The 23,759-nt window shown below is 37.1% G+C and overlaps 3 protein-coding genes across 7 annotated transcripts; 1 reads left to right on the top strand and 2 right to left on the bottom strand.

Annotated features, from left to right (window-relative positions):
• Positions 1-6: 6 nt before the first annotated feature.
• Positions 7-3,097, top strand: LOC104808472 (phosphatidylinositol 4-kinase gamma 5-like). The gene is made up of 2 exons (XM_010534150.1): positions 7-208; positions 600-3,097. Exon 2 carries the CDS (start codon positions 863-865, stop codon positions 2,747-2,749), a length of 1,887 nt encoding a protein of 628 aa, XP_010532452.1. The 5' UTR covers positions 7-208; positions 600-862; the 3' UTR covers positions 2,750-3,097.
• A 64-nt stretch (positions 3,098-3,161) lies between these two features.
• On the bottom strand, positions 3,162-6,920 carry LOC104808478 (transcription factor bHLH49-like). Of its 4 annotated transcripts, XM_010534167.2 has the most exons (11): positions 6,747-6,920; positions 6,571-6,625; positions 6,077-6,224; positions 5,195-6,009; positions 4,885-5,106; positions 4,706-4,771; positions 4,520-4,588; positions 4,351-4,422; positions 4,049-4,249; positions 3,793-3,886; positions 3,162-3,658 (listed from the first exon to the last, which is right to left on the bottom strand). In XM_010534167.2, exons 4-11 carry the CDS (start codon positions 5,960-5,962, stop codon positions 3,621-3,623), a joined length of 1,530 nt encoding a protein of 509 aa, XP_010532469.1. In that variant the 5' UTR covers positions 5,963-6,009; positions 6,077-6,224; positions 6,571-6,625; positions 6,747-6,920; the 3' UTR covers positions 3,162-3,620. The 4 variants fall into 4 exon arrangements, with proteins under 4 accessions (XP_010532469.1, XP_010532461.1, XP_010532463.1 ...); XM_010534159.2 differs by having other exon boundaries at positions 5,195-6,224; XM_010534161.2 differs by having other exon boundaries at positions 5,195-6,224; positions 6,751-6,920.
• Positions 6,921-13,389: 6,469 nt separating this feature from the next.
• Positions 13,390-21,424, bottom strand: LOC104808463. 2 transcript variants are annotated; one of them, XR_770945.1, is made up of 2 exons: positions 21,250-21,424; positions 13,390-13,651 (listed from the first exon to the last, which is right to left on the bottom strand). XR_770945.1 is itself a non-coding variant. In XM_010534144.1 (2 exons), exons 1-2 carry the CDS (start codon positions 21,257-21,259, stop codon positions 13,745-13,747), a joined length of 498 nt encoding a protein of 165 aa, XP_010532446.1. In that variant the 5' UTR covers positions 21,260-21,424; the 3' UTR covers positions 13,390-13,744. The 2 variants fall into 2 exon arrangements, 1 of the variants encoding a protein (XP_010532446.1); XM_010534144.1 differs by having other exon boundaries at positions 13,390-14,232.
• Between the last annotated feature and the right edge of the window lie 2,335 nt (positions 21,425-23,759).

Here is a 23,759-nt window from a genome sequence, read left to right as displayed (position 1 = left end):
GGGAAAGAGACAAGAAAGAGAACCACCTTCAAGCGCCGACTCGCTGAGCCGACTCAGAGCGATTTCATTTCCGCTTGACTCTTCCCTGCTGAGTCCCTTTCGACTCGTTCACGCCACCATATCTCTCCACTGTGATGTTTCTCCGTTTCTTCTAGCTCATTGACCCATATATCGTTCTCTTGCATCTTCTCAGATCCCGTTGAATCCGGTGAGTACTCTTTCGATCTGTGGTTTCTCAGATTGTGTCATTTTCTCGAAAAAATCAGCTCTTGGATGATGTTCGGTATAGTCTTCTGTCAATGGTGCTATTTTAACTTAGCACAAACGAGGCTTCGATTACGTTCATTGAAAGGTGTTTTTCAAGCACCGTTTCTTTTTCAATTTATGCCATTAATGTGGTAGGGAGATCCACCAAACTGATCCTTAATTCGCATGTTATTTCGATCTGCAAGTTTCGAAGGATCATTTGTGGAGTTTCGTGTTAGCTCAAATGAATCTTTTTACCGATTATTGGGGCGACCTTCTTCTTGGAATCGTGCTTGAGACATATGCCTGATTTTGCACCTGGTTGTACTCACTCTCGGTTGCATTTCTCGCAGATTGTAATCTGCTGTGATCTGGGTTTTAACCGTCGCTTGTCGGGTATAGGACAGTTCGGTTTGTAGCAAAGTCTGATTCTTTGAAGCAGAATCCATTTTTAGATTTTGGATTTGGTTCATTTTCGGCTCTTCCGTTTGATGATCGTTCTTAGGAGTGAAGTGATATCTCATTGATCCGATTCTGTCTGAGAGGGAAGAAAAACTCCTTTCCAGCCGCCTTTGCTATTGCATTGCAAAGGCACTTATCCTCTGACTGCATTTTCATGTCTCGAAAGTTGGAGAGTCCTGTCCAGACACAAATGGCCGTGGGACTTTTGAAGAACCCCCTTAGCGGGGAATTCCACAAGTCTAACAAGATAGGAGTTAAGACTCCTGTTTGTCAGAGGCGGGTTTTTGTCCAAACCGAGACTGGTTGTGTAATGGATTTAGAGTTGGATTGTAATGATAATGCACACACTGTGAAACGAAAGTTGCAGGTTGCACTTCATTTCCCCACAGACGAAAGCTCACTTACCTTTGGGGATATGGTGCTTAAAAATGATCTTACGACTTTGAGGAACGATTCCCCCCTTCTTCTAACTCGGAGCATCTTTCACAGGAGTTCATCCACTCCATGTCTCTCCCCATTGGGGGTGGATGTTCAGCAGAGAGATCAGAGCAATCCTATTGAAATACTGGGCTACTCTGATAGATTTTATGTTGTGAAGCAAATGGTGAAGGATATTACAAAGGCAATGAAGAGAGGCATTGTTCCACTTCCAGCAAATGGTGGGCTTGGAGGGGCTTACTACTTTAGGAATGTCAGGGGTGAGAGCGTTGCAATTGTTAAACCAACTGATGAGGAGCCTTTTGCTCCAAACAACCCGAAAGGCTTTGTCGGGAGGGAGCTTGGGCAACCTGGTTTGAAGCGTTCAGTACGGATTGGGGAAACAGGGTATCGAGAAGTTGCAGCTTATCTCCTTGACAGGGATAGTTTTGCAAGTGTTCCTCCAACTGCCCTTGTGAAGATCACTCACTCGATCTTCAATGTCAATGATGGGGTGAATGGGAACAAGTCTGGTAAGAAGAAGCTGATCAGCAAGATTGCTTCCTTACAGCAGTTCGTACCTCATGATTTTGATGCTAGTGACCATGGCACGTCCAGCTTCCCTGTTTCTGCTGTGCACCATATTGGAATTCTAGACATCAGAATCTTCAACACGGACAGGCATGCAGGGAACCTTCTGGTTAGGAAGCTGGATGGAATTGGAAGGTTTGGTCAAGTGGAGCTTATCCCAATTGACCATGGTCTTTGCTTGCCTGAAACTCTGGAGGACCCTTACTTCGAGTGGATTCATTGGCCACAAGCTTCGATCCCATTCTCGGAGGATGAACTTGAGTACATAGCAGATCTTGATCCTTTTGGAGATTGTGAGATGCTGAGAAGGGAACTCCCCATGGTACGAGAGGCTTGTCTCTGCATTCTAGTTCTCTGCACAATTTTCCTCAAGGAAGCTGCTGCTCACGGTCTCTGTCTCGCTGAGATCGGTGAGATGATGACTAGAGAGTCTCGTCCTGGAGAAGAGGAGCCTAGTGAACTCGAAGTGATTTGTCTGGAGGCCAGGAGATTGATAGGGGAAAGGGAAGCAGTTTCTCCAAGGTCAGATTTAAGTGGTGACCCCGAATTCCAATTCCATATAGATTGCGAGGAATCAATACTGGGCTCGGATCTCATGACAAAACTGCCGTCGCTGCATGGATTCACCTTCGGGAATGGTCATCTTCCACTGTCAAAACTGGAAGAAACTATCGAGGAGGAAGTGGAAGAAGATGGAGAATATAGCGAAGGAGGTCCAGACCATGGAGTGTCTATTGCTCCTTCCGCTGGTCAGAAGAGAATTCCGACAATCTCCAAGCTTTCCATGTCTCTGAAAAGCACAGTTCTCAGTGACAAGTATCAGATGTACCCGAAATACCCGGGAGCTCGAGCAGAGAGTGCGAATGAGCAGCTTCCAACCAGCACGAGCTTTGTGAAGATATCGGACATGAATGAAGAGGAGTGGCCGATGTTTCTGGAGAAGTTTCAGGAGCTGCTTTACCCGGCTTTCGCCAAACGCAAATCCTTCACGCAGAAGCAGAAGCAGAGGCTGGGCACTTCCTGCCAGTTCTGAGAGATCTCGAAACTTGAAAGAGAGAGTAAGGTTTATATGAATGAATTTAAAACGGGTTTTTCTTCGGAATGGAGAGGATTTACAGGGATTCACAAGGTAAGATTTGAAGGGTTTGTCTTTGTAGTAGGGTTCAAGGCTTTAAGCTGAAGCAGCTTTAGTGTACATATTCTTTGGTCTCAGCTAAATATTTACCATAGCTGAAGAGAAATTGTTTTCTTCTTTTTCTCCTAGTTTCTTTTTGGTGGCATCTTGTTTGTAAAGAATGCTGCCTCGTTTCTTGCAAGTTAATTTCATGTCTGATGTAATATAGGAATTGAATTTATAAATTGAGTTTTTAAGATGATGTAATTTCTCTTTCTTCTAGGTAAAACAATGAAAAGAAAAAGGCGTGTTGTATGTCAAAACGGTTGCAAAAGGTGAAATTTCTCTCTTGCTGCTCTATGTATTGTATTGCAGAAAGAAATTACAGAACAGAGTTAGCCAAACGCCATTGTTCCTGTTGATCACATACAAATTTCACTTCTATGATTCACCTATCTATACAAACAAACACACGGAGAGAGAGAGAGATTGAGAAATCTTTCTATCACCAAGAATCTGCCTCCCCAATACAGAAGGGCTTTCACTTGTGTCTCTCTTTTCCACTTGGGAATCAACCAGAATGCGTGGCAATAACATGAAAGAGGTGCTGCTTAGTCTTTCTTCCCCGAGCTGTACAAGATTACAGAAACATGATCCAATTTCTTCTTTCTTCCTCTTTCTTGTTTCCCACATTCGACTAGGCAGCATTTCAATTGCTCTGCTTGTGTTAGTACAGCGAACAACACGTAATTACTACTTGGGGATCAAATATTACGAGATGGTAGAAACGTCACTGCTCGACCTTCATGTCAGTTGGTGGAAGAGATTCTGTACAAATCATCAAAAGGGGATGTTATAGTAAGTTGAAGATCCTTCCTTTAATCTTTGTATAATCAAAAGTTCTTCAGCAAGTCATCGATTAGCCCTGAAGAAGAAGAAGAAGAAGAAGAAGAAGCTTTTACCTGTGGCACTTGCTTCTTGGTCTTCAGGTGGAGCGCTGGTTCCATAGCTCATGTGAACAACATTCTGCAGATCACCCTCCCATCCATGTGTTTCCTGTTTATACCAATCAAGAATATCAGAATGTTGTACTGTAGAAAATCATATGACCATGATTTCATGTGTCACTATATCTGTAAGGAAGACCTTTGCGGAAATATGATTCTAACGGTGAACATACTTGGTCTAAACGAAAATGATACAGAATCAGAAGCATACCAGTCGTTTGAATCCTCCTCCATTCACTGGAGACAATGGGGAAGTAATGGTTCTCCTAAGGACATCAGACGGATTTCCCATGCCAGAAAGTGTCGCTTGGATGAATCCCGGTTGAGAGAGATGTGGTAGAGAAGGATAAGCCATTGGCATATTTTGTGAAAATGACGGTGCAGATGAAGGAACGGGTCCTAGCTGAAGGGCCTGTATCCAAATGACACCCAAAAATTCGAGCATTGTATGAGCCAAACTGCTCATTATAGAAAAGATAACGTCTTCACTAATGGGTTTCCACAATTTCTTACTTCTTTAGCTAGGAGCCCTTCGAGGTTAAAGTCCAGCTGTGGATTCACGGTAGCAAGTTTCATCGATAAGAACTGAGAGAGAAAAGAGGAAAAAGACATTTTTTAAGATGAGAATGCTAAACAAGAGAGAGCAAAGTTGGATATAGGTAACATCCACATGCAAATATACCTCGACCTGTCTTTGCAAAGATTGGACATAGTTAATGATTTCATCGAGCATAACTGCCTTCCCTGTGACCTGCAAAACACTTCCATTTCAGTGCTTCAAGAAAAAAAATAGATAGGTCAGTATTTCAGACAATGAAATAGATAGCTTTCTTCTCATACAACCATATGCTTCATCTAGAAGCCCCACCTTATTGCAACCCGGTACAAGATCTTGAAGAAACTTCATCCTTTCACTGATCTTTTCTCTCCTTACCTATAATCAAAAGTAATGAAGTAAAAAACCACACGTATCTAAGATTCAAGAGAGCATCCCCAAACACAATGGGCTTAATTGCTCCTATCCGATATTGAGATGCAGAACCATACTCTTTCCGCAAGACTATGGCTATTTGTGGCCTGGCCTCTTCGAGCCCTCACGTGAATATATCCTTCCTTAGGAGGATCAGAAGCTTGTTTTCCTTGTTTACCACCACTTGTCTTGTTAGCAGGTGAATTGGTATTTTGCTCATCCTTTTGCCTTTTATCACCATTGTTGTCTGGCTCTTCACCTGACTGTTGAGTCTTACGCAGCTGATTAGGCTCAGATTCCTACCAACAGAGAGATAAGCTAAGTGATCAAAGGCTAGTAATTGGATATAATGAAGGATTCAGGACTAAAGAATGCTTCAGCCTTTACCTGCCCATTTCTTTTCCGTTTTTTCGTATCAAAGCGCTTGGAAGAATTTTCCCCAGATCTCACTTTCCCATCTTGAAATTCATTGAGACCACTTCCACCACTAGACCGAGTTTCATTAGACATATTACTAGATCCGGGTTTATCTACTTGAGCTTCTTCAATTCCCGCAGCATTCTTAAACCCCTCTTTTACTGATGTAGGAGCACCCTTCGGAAGTTCACCAATATTTACTTCATTTCTCAGGCATTGTCCTCCATGAGCTAGTTCGGCTATAGCTCCCACTTGCATATCCTGCAGCCCTTGCATTGTTCCACCTACTTGAGAATATAACCCCATTGATTCAGAAACTACAAGAGGTTGGTTCATCATATCACTAAAATTCCCACCACCGAAGCACGAAAACCTAGCTGCACGCTCTATGAAACCTGAATCAGCTGGGAACTGAACCATGCTCTGTGGGAGGAATCCACTTGGATTTGGCAGGAGAAAACCATTGCCTTTAGGCATCAAATTAGGAAGATTCCAACCCATTTCAAGAGATCTATCAATGCTATTCCTATAAGACGGAAGATTCCCATTTGCAACACCCATTACATTCGAGGAACCCGTATTAATCCGGACACTGAATCCGGCAAACCCATTAGTCTGAACACTGTTGGGATCATGCCAAAGAGCTTGCCCAAGTGAATCCATCATCTGAGATGGAGAACAAGATGATGCACAAGCAGAAGACATCGGATTCTCTGGAGGATATGAACCCATAGACATAGACACTGGATTTGAAACACAGACCCGCCAATCTGCAGGCGTGTTACCTGAATCATAGTTCACATTATTAACACCATTGCTCTTCTCTACCGCAAACTTGTCTTTGTCACTTACACGATCCATGTCTCTCCAACTTCTGAACAGCCAAATCCTGAATTAGCTCCTCTTGCTGCAGGTTCAAATATCTCCAGAAATTGTACTTTGGGCTTCAGCCTCCAAGACCAGCCACTATGTATCTCATCAATGCTTGCAACAGAAGTACCTGAGAAACATTCAAGAGCTTGTAACTACGAACAAGAAAGGAATGACTACCAATTTGATCAGATGGAGAATTTGATCGTACAGACTCAATCAATCTGTCACAACCACTACCAAGTACCGGGACGAAGGAGACACGGGCAAAACTAAAGTTTCAAAAAGCAGCAGAATCAGTCAACGGAGCAGAAAAAGCACCATGATTTCCGTATAGACACTCAACACCACCTCCTAAGAAACCCTAGCCAGATTTTAGCAGAGATTCGATCTTAAAAGCTTCAAGAGAAAGATACCCATTTCAGATTTTGTTCCACTTTTTGAACAAGCCCAAATCTTTTCCTCAAATTTCTTACCAATCTGTATCGAATTTCGTCCTGGCTCAGACAGTACGCCCTCCTCTGCTGACCGCTGTAACAAAAGATACAGAAAGAGAAACAGCGGAAATGGTCGCTTTTTAGAGGTAAAACACAGAGAAGAAAGGAAGAGAGAGAGAGAGAGAGAGAGAGAGAAGGGTCTTTGATTTATATACCCACGCTTGCATAAAAAACAGAGCCCTTGATCATTAAACCACCGCCATGGACGAAGCACTCGAGCATTGGAGTGGGTTTAATTCGAAGGAAACAAACATTTTTAGCTTTCAAAGTGTTTGCCTTTGAGAAGATTAAATTATCCTCTTTTCAGGAAACTTTATTTCAAGATTCTGGTTTAAGCGATTGAACAAATGAATCTGTGTGGGGTTAAGAGGCAATTATGCAAAAATCAGATGACAGTGACAACTTTCATTTTTGGGTTTTATCTTAAAAATTGTCCCTTTCTTTACATTTTTTAATCCTCGAAGAACGAGCTTCATGATTTTCTTTTTCTTTGAGAAATTAGGGTTCTTTTGGTCAAAATTCCCCCAAATCCATCTAGATTCGCCTCCCCATCTCCACACTTGTTTATTTCTCGACGTGCCAAAACACTTCCTTCTTTAATGTTCCATCTCCTGTGTCACGATTCGGATTTTTTCTAATTAAAATATTACCGACGTTTTGTAACTATTGACGAAAAAAAAAAGATAAATAAAAACATGTCGGAGTTACCATTATTTGGCTCTTTTTATTCAATATTTTAAAATTTTAATTAATTGTTTATGAATACATATCTAGTATCATGGCAGTGAAGATGATTATATATATCTACTTCATTAATTTCGGATACAAATTTATTTACTTAATTAAAATTTAAAGTATTGTTTTAAAAGTATGTTTACGGTACAATGTTTGCGAATAATCATGGCAATTATTGGTCACGCGAGTTGCCCTTTTTTTTTATGTTCAATGTTTTTGGATTTTGGACCGAATCATAGCTACTTTTAAAAATATACATTTAATTTTGACCTCTTTGCTTTGGGTGAATAAAAACATCTTTGCAGCTCAAGTCTAGTTGTAAACCCTGCTAACATATTCTAAAAAATAATAATAATAACTACAAATTAGTTTTTCACTTCAATTGGAATATTTTTATTAGGATTTTGATTAGTAACATGAGTGACCAACGACTTAAGTTTTGATATAATATTGTGTTTGTGTTGTCTTTTTTTATATATTTTTATCTAATAGTCCTAAATAAAATTAATTAAAAGAATGTAAAGCACCTAATTATTTATTTATTTTTTAAACTAAATATTTTTTGTAAAATTATATCCAACACTCATTAATTTTTTTTAATTAAACAAAAAAAAATAGTTAAAACATAATTGGAATTTTATTTTGGATGGACGGTCCGAGCGCACAAGCCCCGAGGAGCCATATTAAGAGTTGGCCTTGGGACTTGCAATTTCAAACAACTATAAAAACCCCTTGGAATAATGGAATCTCCTTTAATTTTTTTTTTTAAATTAAATATCTTATCATATATGTTTACCCTATGCTTTATTTATATTTGTTTAATTGTATCAACAGTGCAAGAAGAGGTCGAAATCATTTGCATTGATTGGGTTGGGTTTTACCATGCACATCATCCCATCATCACCACATGTCCATATTATTACAACTTTTATTCTTTTAATTTTGTATGGGTGGTTTGCAGATATTTGTCAACCAAATTGTTTCATATAAACGAATACTTTCGGGTTTCATTTTAATTTTAATATTTTAGATTTGATTCTGCTTTTTAAAAATTATATGTATTGAGCTTTTTTTTTTCTTTCTTGAATTCGATTCTGGAATTCATTTATCTATTAATTTTTATTACGAATATACAAAAAATCATATAAAATTATTTTATGTTATTTTCATTTCATTTGTTGATTTGGTTTTAATATATATATATATATATATATATAATCAAATGTTAATTAAAATAAAATATAATTTAATCAAAATATATATGCCTAGGATTTATAGATTACAGTGGAGTCAAATTCGAAACTGATATAAATTTAATTTTGAATAAGTCTATAAATATAGCGAATTCAAAAGTTTAAATGAATCAATTTTTTTATAACAATAAAAATAGTAGCTCTTTTATAAGTTTGGATATGGGTGAGAGATTTTTCATTCGAATTTCGTTTCACTCAAAAGCGATTTCTTTGGTTCATGAAAATCATGTGACAATATATCCCATTGACACGACTGGGAATGTTAATAAAATTGAGCGATTTTCCATGGAAAATATTTAAAAAAATGTCATCATTAAGATAACTGAAAAGAGAAAAAAAAAACAAATCCCTTTGTACCATTAATTTAAAAATAACAAGATAAAATATTTAATAACCCATTTTTTTAATTCTATTATTAAATAAGTTTGCAACTGGAACACTGTCACATGCCTTATTATGCACTTTTATTAGGACACATATAGTTTTTTTTTATTTCCTTTGCACACTTTATACATATATTTTTTTAATCTTTTGATAAAGCATTTACTTTAAGATAAAGTTTATTACAATAATATGGTCACTTTTTATTTCGCTCAAATATATATACATATATATATATAGTGGTTAGTCAAACAACGCACTCTGTTCTATTTCTATATCATGGCATTGAAAAAATACTTATAAGGTGAGAATTTTGTAAGGACTCCAACTATTGGGCCTTAAGTATTCAGCTATAAGCCCAATAAGGTCCAATAAACATCACATATATTAAACCCATGGCCCAGTTATAGTGGGCTCCACATTCATATTATATGTAATGTAGTTTTTTATGAATTTATGGTATAATTTCGATCTTTACAATGCTTTTTGTGGCAAAAGTTCAAATGGCTTGTGGCAGAAATGTCGGTCGGATATTTCCTTGTTTTTATGAAGCAAAATGCTGTTTTCTCTCTCTGATGCCATGCGTATATATAACAGGAGGTCCATGTTTGTTGTGGTAAAGGTTAGAAAGAAATACACAAATTTCTTATATTAAAATCATTGAATCTTACTTCTTCTTTTTATTCGGAGAAAATTCCACATAAATTTCTGAATTTGACTAGATGTACCAAATTAAATTCTCAATTTATGATTTGTCAAACAAATACTACTCTAATTTGATTAATTTTTCCAAACTACTACATAAAATAGTGACATCATTTTAACATCGTTTTTTATATTGTTTTGGCAAAATTAGTTAAATTAGGGTATTTATTTGACAAGTTAAGGATTTAATTTGGCACATTTAGACAAATTCAGAATTTTACAAAGAATTTCCCTTTTTTTTTTGTCGTATTTGCATGCAAATAAAAAGTTATTCGGGTTCGATTTTTTTACTCAAATTAAAAAATGATAGTGAGAAAAAAAAATCAAATTACAAGATAAGTTGGTTTTCGAAAAATAAATAGTTTAATATTGTTATTATTGTCAATATGTAGAAAGAGTAATTGAATCTTAGATAACAAATTTAGGTGATATGATATGTATCCATCATATACTATACTCTATATGATTGAAGGAATCAAATCTGTGGAAATGGTATATGTGGTGTGATTATACTAAATCAGCTCTATACGCTAATAGTAGAAGGTATCACATACATGCATCTGTATGTATGTGTATATATACACACGCACACACAGATGCAAACACATATGCGATCGAGCTAATTCAGGCACCAAGTATACAAAGTTTAGAGAGAGAGTGAAAAGATGTTCAAATCTTCGCAGATAATTGTTCTTTTGGGCGTATTCTTGATCATGGCATCAACAGGCATTGTCTCTCTCTCTCTCTCTCTCTCTCTCTCTATATATATATATATATATATATGTGTGTGTGTGTGTAATGGACAAATCAAGATGATGTGTGGACGATGCATGCAGGTACGATGATGGTGTCGGGATGCAAAACGAACGACGACTGCATTGTGGAATGTAGTGGGAGGGGATGCGGATTCTGCTCTTGCATTAACGCCCATTGCAATTGCCTGCCCGTGCGACGTCTCTTCAACTTTAACTCGCATAACGCCATTGGCTCAACTCCTACACTTTCTTCCGCAAATTAATTCCATTTGATCCTCTATGTATACATACATATATATATATATATTACTATCTGCTTACAAAACATTACAATATAAAACAAATGCATGGTTATTAATAAAACTATATGTGGTTATTTTCGATCGAATTCCACCGGGTAATACGTTGTATATCGTTGCACGAAACAGATGATCTTATTTATTAAATTCAGAGACTATAAGAGAAGATCAAAGATATTATTATTATTATTATTATTATTATTATTATTATTATTATGGGCGGATCTAGGTACAAAGAAGTGGGGCGGGGCACACACATGCCCATTTGATTAATTAAAATTTTCATTTTTTTTACCAAATTTATAACTTTATATAATATTATTAAATACCTCCACACTATAATATTATTATATATTTTTATTAGTTTTTATATTCTGTATATATTGTTGGGTGTGTTATTTTATATGTCTCATATTCATACTTTATTAACTTCCAATTTTATGTCAAAAACTCCGAACTTAATAACTTTCAAAATATATAACCACAACATGCATGTCATACACCGTTAGAAAGATAATTTTGATATTTATGAAAGACGTCAAGAACATGCAATTCCGATAACGATATAGAAAGTTATGTTCAAACCAGCATCAATATATCAATATGATTTTTTTTTTGAAACTGGAAAACCAAATCCGAACCCACGGCGAACCGTATCTCCTTAAGGAAATTATTCCCCGCGCGGTACCTACGGTTAATGGAATATATCCTCCCAGGATAGGACGGACGTACTTCACCGGAACAATGGTGCTTCAAACTCCGGTGCCTTGTCGAACTCAAAGAACGGTTTGAATCACAAAGAGAAAAAAATATATTTTTCTTTCTTTTGCAAAAGTTTTGTTTTTGCTTTGTATTTTTCTTGATTTTGGTGTGTAGAAAAATAAAAACACAGTCTCCTATTTATAGGAATGAAAAATTATAAAACTTCCAAAAATCATAAATACATTTGTTAAGTTTTTTAAAAATATAAATGTGGAGAATTATAACATACAAAAATATCTCCATTCATTTATTTAAAAAAAAACTCCAATATATATATATAATCCTGGTCTAATTTTTTCTGGACCTAACTCTGTATTAATTAATATTATTATTCATCATTATCATCATCAATTTTTCATAAATTATATTGGAGAATGATATCAATGGTACAATAACTAATTCCAACAGATTGATTGCAGAGAGAATTGAGCAAATGAGATATAAAATTTGTCAATGCCTATAATATAATATGATATAGTATATAGTATAATATAATATGATATGCATACTTTCAATTTTGAATTATTAGAAATATAGTAGGTGATGTTCAACAACAAATTTATTTTCTTTTTTTCCCTTTAAAATTTCCAAATTTATTAAAATTGTAATTTTTTATAAAATTAAAATTGTAATTTCCGTGAGAAGCCCACTCTCTCTACTTGTCTTCATTTCTAATTTTATCAAAAATCAGACGGCTAGTTAAAGCAGTTATGCCCTAACATATATGGTCAAACAAAAATCTTTCGACCGACTTAATCTTATTTAAGATATATATTAAATATGAAATTTATCGAGATTTTCAACAAAAAAATCACAATTAATCATTAATCGATATTAATAAGATATCTCAAATCCAAATCTCTCATTAACAAAAAGTAATTATAAACTTGAATTAGTGTTCATATGGAATCTTAATCAAAACATAATCAAATTAACAGTATAACTCAAGATTAATCCATAATTAACAACTTAACCTAAATCACGAATTACACATCCCCTTATAAATTCGTTTCACGTGGAAAAATAAGAAGAAGAACAAGAACATAAGCGAGCTTAAAATGGAGAAAATCACTTTCTCCATTTTGTGAGTAACATATTACATATATATATATATACATATATATCTCCGTTATATACTTTTTAATCTGTTAGTTTCGATATATATATATATATATATATATATATATATATATGATAATTAAGCCTTCTGCCACTTAATTTTTTGTCCCAAAATAACTTTTAATTATACAATTAATTACCTCCCTCTTCTTCAACAGTAGAATGTAACCATGACCTTAAAAGTGAGATTATCGTCTCTTGATCAAAGGACCACCATCAAGTGGGACTGAAATGCATATATGTTATATAGATTCATAAATGCATATGAGGATGTGAAAAGGGAGAGAAGGACTCTAACTGCTTGACTGCATGTATCCCCTCCTCATTAGGGATAGATGTTTGGCGAATTGTTTCAGTTTTTTTTTAACAAAATAGATACCTATATGTTCGGTTCAGTTTGATTTCAGTTTCGATTATATACGGTTCTGGTTTTTATTTAAAAAAAGATATATTTTCTTTAAAAAAATTCGTATTTTTGGAACTTTTTAAAATTCCGATTTGTTTCGATTCTGAAAAATTCGATTTTCTAAAAATAATATCATTCGAGAATTTTGAACGATTTTATATCGAGAAAAATACCATATTTTTTTATTCGGTTCTTCGGAACTGAATCAAAACGTCTATGCCTACTCCTTCAATTTGGGTCTGTCGAGAAGCTTCCGTCTTCTCATAACGACAAAGATTGGGTCAAGTACTGTCCCAAGGGCTGCAATTAAGATCGTAAACTGCAACTCTGACACAATGTTTTTTTTTTTTTTTTTTTTTTTTTAAATTTAAATTCTATTGATGAAACATTCTTTACAAACGAGCAGCGGTTGTTACAAAACCAAAAGCCCAGAGAAGATTAGTGTGATTAGTCAAGTCTGTCGAATAGAGAGAACCATATTTGTAACAATTCTGGATTAGTAGCAGGACCCGAGCCTAATGATTTCAACGCCCATAGCTTCCGCTTAGTATATCGTAGGATCTCCTTGCGCATAACAACTGTCGTGCGAGGAGTTCCACCATGCATCCTGCAGTTCCTCTCCTGCCAAGTATAGTATACAACTGCCTGAAATAACAACATCACCATGAGTTTGACGCACCGGTTGGCGTCACAGTCCAATAGCCAGCAAAGATCGTTCTCAAATGAACCTAGGTTAGTCTAAGTGATGTGTGATGGGGCAAATATAGATGTCCATAGGGCGATAGTGTAACCACAGTTGAAGTACAAATGGCCAGTAGATTCATCCTCATCATTGCACAGAAGGCAAAAGGGGGAGATATTAAGGCCCCAGTAATTCAAGCGGTCACGTGCTGGAAGCCGGTTCCTAGCTGTCAGCCAGACCATGAACGCATGTTTGGGCGTGGCACCGGAAAACCAGACGGATTTATAGCCAGAGAGAGGTGGAGGCAACTGCTGGTTCTGTCTCCAGACTGTTTTGGAGAAGAACGAAGGCAGAGAATCAGTGCTGTGAGAAGGCGACCAGTAGAAATGATCCGGGGATGCAGCCCGAGTCGTCATAGATAACCCGAAGATTTCCAAGTGCAATCTCTCAACCTCGGGACCCCTGGCTGGCGGTAGGCTCCAACCCGAAGCAGAATAAACATCCGAGACAAGAGCTAGTCGTGGGACGCCGAGTAGGCGAGGACCTGCTCCACCAATAGTGTCCATCAACGCCCCCGAGGGTAACCAAGAGTCATACCAAAAACTGCAGGTGTTACCCAAACCCACTTTACAACGTAACATGTTCTTAGCCAATGGCCGAAGTTTGAGAATCTGTTTCCATGCCCAACTTCCCGAGCCCCGTGAATTAAGAATCCATATATATACAGTTATATATCAATATTGTGCAGCAAGAGCTTTGCAAATCGCCGTAAATAAAAGAAAAATATTCTTAGAAGTCGATCCATGCAAGCCATAGAAAATGAAGAGTATATATCTCAGAAAATTTATACGACTTATGAAGAAACCCAAAAGGTTGCATAAAAAAAGAAACCTGTTGAAAGATTGCTGAACAAATGATATTTATTATTGTTGGTTCTTCAAATTCATCCTAGAGAATGATTTCTCTTTCACTCTCTACTTTGAATTTGTAACAACACCAAAACAACATTAAACATCTTTTATCACAACATAACACATACACGTACCATGTGGTAAGAAAACATGCAGAACAAACTCTTATCCTAGGTTTATAAACTCAAATTTGGAGAGAGTTATTCACCTAGATTTCTCAGATACTTTGCCGATGAATTTTTGGATTATAAAAAAAAATACATACATAAAACATATACAACACACAATAAAACTAGGAAACAAACAGGATGGTAGAAAACAAATTTGCAATAATACTTCATTAATACACGAATTACATATATAGACACTCATAACTGCTTTATTGCAGTTACATTTAAAAACCAACACATCTGAAAAATAAACCAACACGTAGCCGTTAAATTAAACGATCGGTTTTCACGCTTGAGATTGGACCAATGTGTGTGTGTGTATATATATATCCAACACAATTATATATAGTATAGGGTTGCTATTCTTACCAAAGAAACAAGCGACTAACAAAGCCACTCTCATTCTAAGACAGACACAAACTAACCAAGCAATTCTCGGTCTAAGATTTCCTAACAATTAATCACCGGAGAAAAAGAACCTGAAGTTGAGATGTTGGTGCAGCTAGCTAAGCTGATGCTTGGGGTCACCCTCCTCCATCTCTGAAACGCTTACAGATATATACACACACACACACAAATAGGAGAAGCTACAAGGTAGGCTAATAAACGGTCCAACATGCAATATTAATAAACCATTTCAGAAGAAGAAGAAGAATTAACACGCTCACTACAGGAGCTAGAACCCTAATTATAATGGAAGATCAGTACTTGACAGATTCAATACGTGCAGTAAAAATCAAAGAAAAGTAGACAAATTGTTCATTCATATACAATCTCGTAATGTACGTTGTATGGAAACAATTAAAAACATTTCAAATCCCGTAAATATAGTATGATCAGCACCCTCAAACCAAACCAACACGAATAAAACAAAGCAAACTCGGAGTGGAAATATATATCCAATCCACACAATAACAAGTACACACACACACACACACATATATATATGTATATATAGAGAGAGAAACGTCCCGGCAGCGAAAGAATATTGTCACTGGCCTCCATTTGGTTCTTGAACTGTCATGCTCATCCACACTATGATCGCAATGTCTATTACGCATAGGCAATAACCAACGTACGAAGAAAACCTTGAGAAAGGCGAATCAACTCCCGAAATATGAGACTCTAAAATGGCAATAAGGAAGTAGATGAAGATGGAGGACCCAACAACTTGCATCGCGTATGCAAGTTTCGCGTGTTGGTGGTGAACCATCATTGAAAGGCACATCAAACCGAGACCAAAGAATGCGATTGCATATACCCACAACGGAAGAGTTTTGACAAGGCTGGCGCATATCACTGGCACATATGCATTCGCCACTTGTTTGGACATCTCCATCTTCATGAAGAATCTAAAATAGATGCTGCCGTTTCCGTTTGTCGGCGATGTGGTGTAGTTGTTAGTGATGTTCACAATGATATGAGGAGCATGGAGTTCGATTGAAGGGAGGTGGACTTGCCCCCCTCCCTGGATCACTGCCCCTGGGGAAGGAAGAGCGGGAGAAGGGTTATGTGGAGGTTGTGATTCGTTGAATGTGGAGATGGGGGTCACTGCGGTTCCATTTCCCAAGTCGATCGAAACTTCATCGGATCTTGACGATTCGGAGTCATCGCGGCTGCCCAGGAGCCTCCTGCTGCTGGTCGGAGAGATTTCAGGGGAAAGATTGGGGGATCCAAGCGCCATAAGAGTCCGATTTCAGAGAGATGGAAGATAGGAGGTGAATTGTCTAGCTAGTTCAGTTGGCGAATTTTGGGGGAAATGCGAAGGATATTAAAAGAGACACCGATCGAAACCCTAGAAATTATTATTATTTTATACAAAACCTATCCAGCGCTCTTCTCGTTGTAAGAACTCTTTCCTCCCCCCGAGGAAAAAGTGAGAAAAAGGTTAACGCGGAAAAATCTTCACTAACTGGTACGTGCTGAAGTCTTTCATCTCGCGGAAAAGTTTGACTAACTGTTAGAGGATTAAGCCATTATGACACGGAGGGTTCTTATGAAACCCTAACGACTTAGAGTTAGAAGGATATACTTTCCTTGAATTTACCATCAGTGACACTTTCTAAGATCCAACAAACATATATACGAGTAGTTTACAGCTTTTATTTGGAATTCACACGAAGCAAACAAAAAAACAATTAATGTCACGGAAGAACCAGCCGAGTTAATCTTGTGCAAACATGATTAAAGATGAACGATATTGTACCGCTTAACGCATGTAAGGCATAGTGGATTCTATATGTATATATATATATATAGCAAAAGAGCAGGTCAGATTTCATCTTCTCCGGCAATTCCGAGGAAACCAAGAAGGTTTCTGACATTGAATCATAAAATTAGCTCATGCCCAACAATTCACCAGCTGTGTAAACTCCACAAGGATGCTTGTGTGTTATAAGAGATCGTACGTACCATTTGGCATGCATGTGACCGTTGACGATACCCATCATCATGCCTCGTCGTAGGGATTATGAGCGTTGCGTTGCATGTTTTGTTTTTGCGGGTAAACCAAAACATTTTTCCAGTTAAGTAATTAATCCATCAAAAAACAATAAGAGTTGCGTTTTTGATATTGATGCCAACGCCAACTCGTAACCATTATAGAACTGGTACTGATGTTGATACACGACAGGCACACACATGTGTTTGATCCGTTTTCCTTCTCACAGCGTGGAAATGCTTGCTTCAGACACTAATTTGACTTGGCAAACTTTTTTCTAAATATTCTACATGTTTTTTTGTGGAATTAGTTTATTTTTCACATACGTGATGAGACATAATCCATTTGAATTCCGGACCGCTGTTAGAAATCTTAGTGAAAGACTGAATTTGTTTACGACTTTTAAATTTTATTCCAATTTATCACTATATACATATATCCTCACCTGCGATTACGGCTTCAACTAGCTTGTTTCATTAATCGGTTAATAGAAACTAATATTAGGATAGGGTTACACTACAATAAATAAAAAGAAAGCCATGTCTCAATTTAACACTTGACGAAAACAAGTTTTTGGAACAGGACGAAAAATAATTTAAAAAAAATATATTAAATTAGGAAAACAAAATTGACAATAGCAATTGCTAATATTATAGTGGCAGTCACCATTCATGCCTGCTAACGTTCTTAATAACAAAATCAATGTGGTTTCAGAATTATATTCCATTTTTTCCGTATAGTTTTTGTGCTTTTTTTTTTTTATGAAATTGTTTTAATTGAACCATATATGTATAAAGATCGGACACGTAATTTGTTTGTAATGATAAAAATGGTGGTAATAGGGACGTATATTCAATATTGTATATCCTATATTAGAAAGCAGTTACTATACGAGATTATATTTTCCTAATTTGTAGCTAGGGTTAGTTTTCTAATGCTGTATATAACCGTGCGTTTATGCTTAATGAAAGGCAAGCCGTTTTTCTCATAATCCTTTAGCTCGGTTTGTGCCATGGTATTAGAGCATGCGCCACTACCGCCCGCTGTAATTTTCCAATACAATGTCCACCGAAATCAAGCCTCCCCAACCAAACACGACACCTCGAGCCTCAAGTGGAGCAACCGACTGCAATAGCATTCCCGACACCTACCCCGCAGGCGCCTTCCTCCCTAACTCCGAAGGCCCCGCCTGTAGTTGCCTCGGATCTGCAGGCCTTGTCTCCCACAACTCCTAAAAACGTTGCAATACCTAATGCTCAAACTGAGGCTGCACCTGATCAGGTAGCTATCCCATCCCAAGGGACTTCCGTTTCCACTATTTCTCCATTCCCCCAAAAGACGGTTCAACCGAGCCTCTTCCAACCACCTACATCTTCTACAATTGAGATATTAACTCCAAGTGTCTCACCTTCGCTCGCTCGAAATAAAGTTCTGCAGCAACCAGACCCCGAAATTTATCCAATCGAAAACAAGACTTATCCAAGATTCTGCTTTGATTCAGATGAAGAACTAGTGGCCGAAGCACAAAGAATTTTACGAGCGCGTTCCAACGCAACTGCTACCGTCCAAGTAGGCCAACGTATTCTACGTCCTCGTGTTGTCAACATCCCACTTGATCCTACCGATTTCACATTGGTTGGAAAAGCTCGAAAGGAAAAAGGTAAATTCCAGTGACTATTATCGTGCAACAGTACCAACCACTTGCAAGATACACCACTTATAGTTATCGCTTTTATGCGTCTATGACTTAATTTTTCACTTTCATTTTTCTTAGGTTCATTATTTTGTTTTTGCTATTGTGAACTCTAATATCTGAATTACTGTTTGGTAATCTCTATTGTACGATTGTTTATATATATAATATTTACCGTTAACAAAAAAAAAAAAAAACACAACACCCCTCCGACCACCGAAACGACCCACCCCACGAATTCAACCTCAACAATGAACGGACGAGACAATATTTCTGATATCCATACGATCTCATGCTGAATGACAATCCCGGGTTGATTTTGTCCCAACCATTACTCCGTGGAGACAATTACGACAAATGGACAATCAATATCCGTCGAGCACTTAAATCTCAAAAGAAATTTGGGTTCGTTGACAACACAATTTCACAACCCGATGTCGATTCCTGGATTTCGAAGACTAGGATACAAACAATGCGCTCATTGTTTCGTGGATTCAGAACACCCTTGAGTCGCAACTTCGATTAGACGTGGCTCATCGTGAGTTCGCCGCCGATTTCTGGGCGTATTTAAAACGCAGATTTGGGAAGACAACCACCCCTCGTATTCTCAAAATCAGAAGCGATCTTGCCAATTGCCGACAAAAAGGAATTGACCATTGAAGCAAATTTTGGAAAACTCACAAAGTTGTGGGACGATTTAGCCAACTTTCGATCTTTGAAAGTTTGTAAATACCGGCGATGTTCTTGCGACATCGCGGTTGTGCTGTAAAGAGATCGGAATGAAGATCGATTATATGAATTTCTCATTGGTCTAGATGACACACGGTACAGTATTGTACGTCACGATCGAATCTGTTGTCCTAACAGATTCTACCGAAACTTGAAGAAGCATACAACACGATCGTCCAAGACGAGGATACTCATCACGTCACACAAGACCCTGCTGACAGCCTGGATGTGACGGCTTTCGCCATCCGATCTGAACAGAAACCTAGGCCAAAACCTTTCGACAAGGATGTTTCCGTCGTATGCTCGAATTGTGGCCGAAATGGTCATGTCGCCGACAATTGTTTCAAACTCATCGGGTTCCCAAAATGGTGAGACGACAGACCACGAAACAGATCTGATCGAGGCAAAGGACAACCGGCACCGATGAATCAACGGATGCACTTCCATTGCTCGGGCCAATGCAGCGACTGTCGTTGCCAACTCCGCCCTGATCCGATTAGCGTACATTGCACATTCGTCGGAGTGGAACTTAATCACGTGGAAAAGCAAAAAGCAAACCGTGGTTGGAAGGTCAAGCGCAGAAGCCGAATACCGAGCTATGACCAATACAATAAGTGAGATATTATGGTTGCAACAATTGCTAAGAGATCTCAGAGTTAATATTACGCAACCCACTCTGATGCATTGTGACAATCAAGCGACAATACATATCGCAGCCAATTCCATGTTCCATGAGTGAATCAAGTACATTAAAGTTGATTGTCATTTCATCCGAGAGAAGATCGTACAAGGACTTATCACGACAAAGTATACTCGAAGCCAAGATCAACTCGCGGATATCCTCACAAAGACGACAAGCTCATTCGTGCTTAATCGCATACTCTCCAAGATTTGCCTAATCGAGTTTACCTGGCCAATCTTGAGAGAGAATATTGATGATATTATGGAAAATGTGGATTTTTTGGACAACACAACGACATGATCGTTTCAGAATAAGGAAACCATGATAGCACAAACTTCCTTTTCTTGTCTTATAAGATATTACATTTCCTTGTATATGTTTTTGTATTTATACATTCTCCTTTTCTCTAAAAGACGCATAATAGTATATATATATATATATGTATATATATAGCTTAGGCATGTATACAATTTTATCAATAAAAGATTTCTTTCTTTTATTTTATCATTTCTGTGAAACTCTACTCTTATCTTGCCGGCTCGTAATGCGTCGAGAAACCAAAACACCACTCAATCCTATAGTTTTGTTCACTTTCTTCGAGTTTACGATCAGTGAAACTTTCTAATATCCAACAAATATATATATATATATATATGTGTATATATATATATGAGTGTAGTTTAGAGGTTTTGTTTGGAATACACATGAAGCAAGTGTGAACAAGATAAAGATGGAGAATGTTGGGAACAATGTGACGGTTAATGCATAGTGGATTTTATTTGATTCCATGTATACATACATACCCAGCTTTCATCTCACTATGATGTCGGAAACCCATTACGGTTTCTGACATTATAAATCATCCGAATCATAAAAGCTCAGCTATTCACGCGTAACATTCACCAGCAGTAAGATGCATGTTAGAAGAGAGCGTACCTTTTGGCATACATGCGATGGTTGCATCTCATGATACCATAACTTTACAAGGCTTGATGATATACTGCCCATCATCATGCTTCACATCGTAGGGAAACATGCATGCATCATGAACAATTGCGTTCCATTTTTGTCTTTGCAGGTAAACCAACATATTTTTCCAAGTCGTCCTCAAATTAAGTGATCAAAATAAGAGTTGCATTTTGATATTGATGTCAACACCAACTCGTGACAATTATAGAACCGGTAATAGCGGATCTTGGAAATATCATAAGGGGAGGGGGGGGGGACACATTGATTTTATCTTTTTACAACGGTGCATTTATAAAATCTAGTTAAAAATATATAAATTTTATGAAAACACATGGGGCATATGCCCCGCCCATGTCTGGTACTGACATACGACAGGTTGTATCTATACACACACACATACGCGTATCTGTCCCGATTTGGTTGATCCGTTTTAGTTTAGTTCTTACCGCGTGGAAATGTTTGCTTGAGACGGCAAACTTTTTTCTTATTCTATATATTTTTTTGTGGAATTCGTTTATTTTTACATACGTGATCAGCTGTTAGAAAATCTTATTTTGAAAGACTGAATTTGTTTATGACTTTTAAATTTTATTCCAACTTATCATTATATATATATATATACATACGCATCTGCAAATTGATTTCATTAATTGACAATACGGCTTCAACTTTCTTGTTTCATTAATCGGTTAATAGGAACTAATATTAGGATAGGGTTTTACACTACAATTATGTCTCAGATTAACACTTGAGAAAACAAGTTTTTTGAACAAGAAGGAAAATATATGCTATAATTTCAAACATCCATGCCTGCTAACGTTCTTAATAACAAAATTAACGCGGTTTTAAAATTATATTTCATGCTTACCATATAGTTTTGCTCTTCTTCTTTTTTTATAGAAAAAAATATATCTTTTAATTGAACGATATGTGTAAAGATTGGAGACGTATTTTTTTTTTTTTTGTAACTACTGGTGTATAGTACTTTAAACGATAAAAATGTTGGTGGGTCTTTGTAAAAAATAGTTATATGCCGAATATTCCTAATACAATTTGTTGATATTTATTATTATACTTGTCATTATTCTTCCTGTATTTCCAAGTGTCAGCTAAGACTTTTGGGTTTTTTAAATCGCCGGCAATGTGCCGTCACAAGGATAGGAACTCACGACCTAAAAAATGAAGAAAAATAAAATTAAAATTGGCTATTAATTTCTAAAATTGGAGAGGTATTTATTAATTTTTAAACTTGTAAAATTCAACACGTTAAATCTTGAACTTATTAAACGGTTTTATAATCATTCATAACGTTATTTGATCAAAAAAATAAGTTGACTGATCCGACGTGATACGTGACGTAACGAGTCAACTCAGAAAATTATTGTCACGTTGGAATTGGCCAACTCGTTTTTTGACCAAATAACGTTATGAATGATTACGGAATCGTTGAATGGATCCACACAACTCTCTTGCATACCAAAACAACTTCTGAAATGTTCAAATTAATAAAATGAACAAACTTGTTTCTAACAGAGAAGAAACCACGTTCATTAGAGCAAGACTTATGACCTCGAACGAAGCATTAGTAATACTAACATTTGATAGAGATTCCGACAATAATCGTGCTTAATTTCTTCTGGTTCTTCTTCTTATTCGACAGTGACTGTTCATCATATCCTTAGTATAGCTCTGGTTCATTTAAATGACATTATCAATTGACTGTTAATCCAAATCCCCATTTAATGGAATCTTATGAATGTTTAATACGTTTGCATTAAGACTTTGTGATCTTCTAGCTCAGCTCTACGTGATTGAAACAAAAACCACACCATACATTATATTAATAGCGTTACATGCAAATTAGTTTATTAGCAATGCAATCAACACTACACAAATATAATTCACATGAAAACATCCTTTTTATCCCTCTGCTCACGCAAAAAGCGAGGTACATGCATATTTATATTCTAAAGTTCGATTATACAGACAATATGGATCAGTAGGACGCGTGTATATACATGTACGCACACGTATGAGCCACCTTAATACGCACGAGAGGGATTCGAGGAAATAGATAACGAAAAATTCTCATCACTCATCGGCGAACATTCTGCATCGATCTCGTGACCAGTAGGAGAAACTTCGCGACAGAGGGCATGGCCAGAGAGAGCAGAACTATGCTTACAGCTGAGGCGGTGGCCGTTACGCCCAGAAGAAGACAGTACGAGGAGGCTTTTGGATAACGTTCATGGAGAGAGATCGAAGTTACAGAACCAAACAACATGAAATTAACAGACAGGATGAAAGCGCAGAACAAGTTAGGGTTTTCTCTGAATATAACGGTGGGCAAGAGACTTCCATCGACCTTCTCGAACGGGATTTGTGATAACGTGAAGACGATTCCGACGACCAAAAGTACAAGGAATCGTGCAATCTCTAATCTGTTGGAAGATATTATCTCCATGGTTTTTCATCTG

This window comes from Tarenaya hassleriana, unplaced genomic scaffold (assembly GCF_000463585.1).
Source record: "Tarenaya hassleriana unplaced genomic scaffold, ASM46358v1 Cleome1, whole genome shotgun sequence".
Lineage (NCBI taxonomy): Eukaryota > Viridiplantae > Streptophyta > Magnoliopsida > Brassicales > Cleomaceae > Tarenaya > Tarenaya hassleriana.
This window is presented reverse-complemented; position numbering and strand designations above follow the sequence as displayed.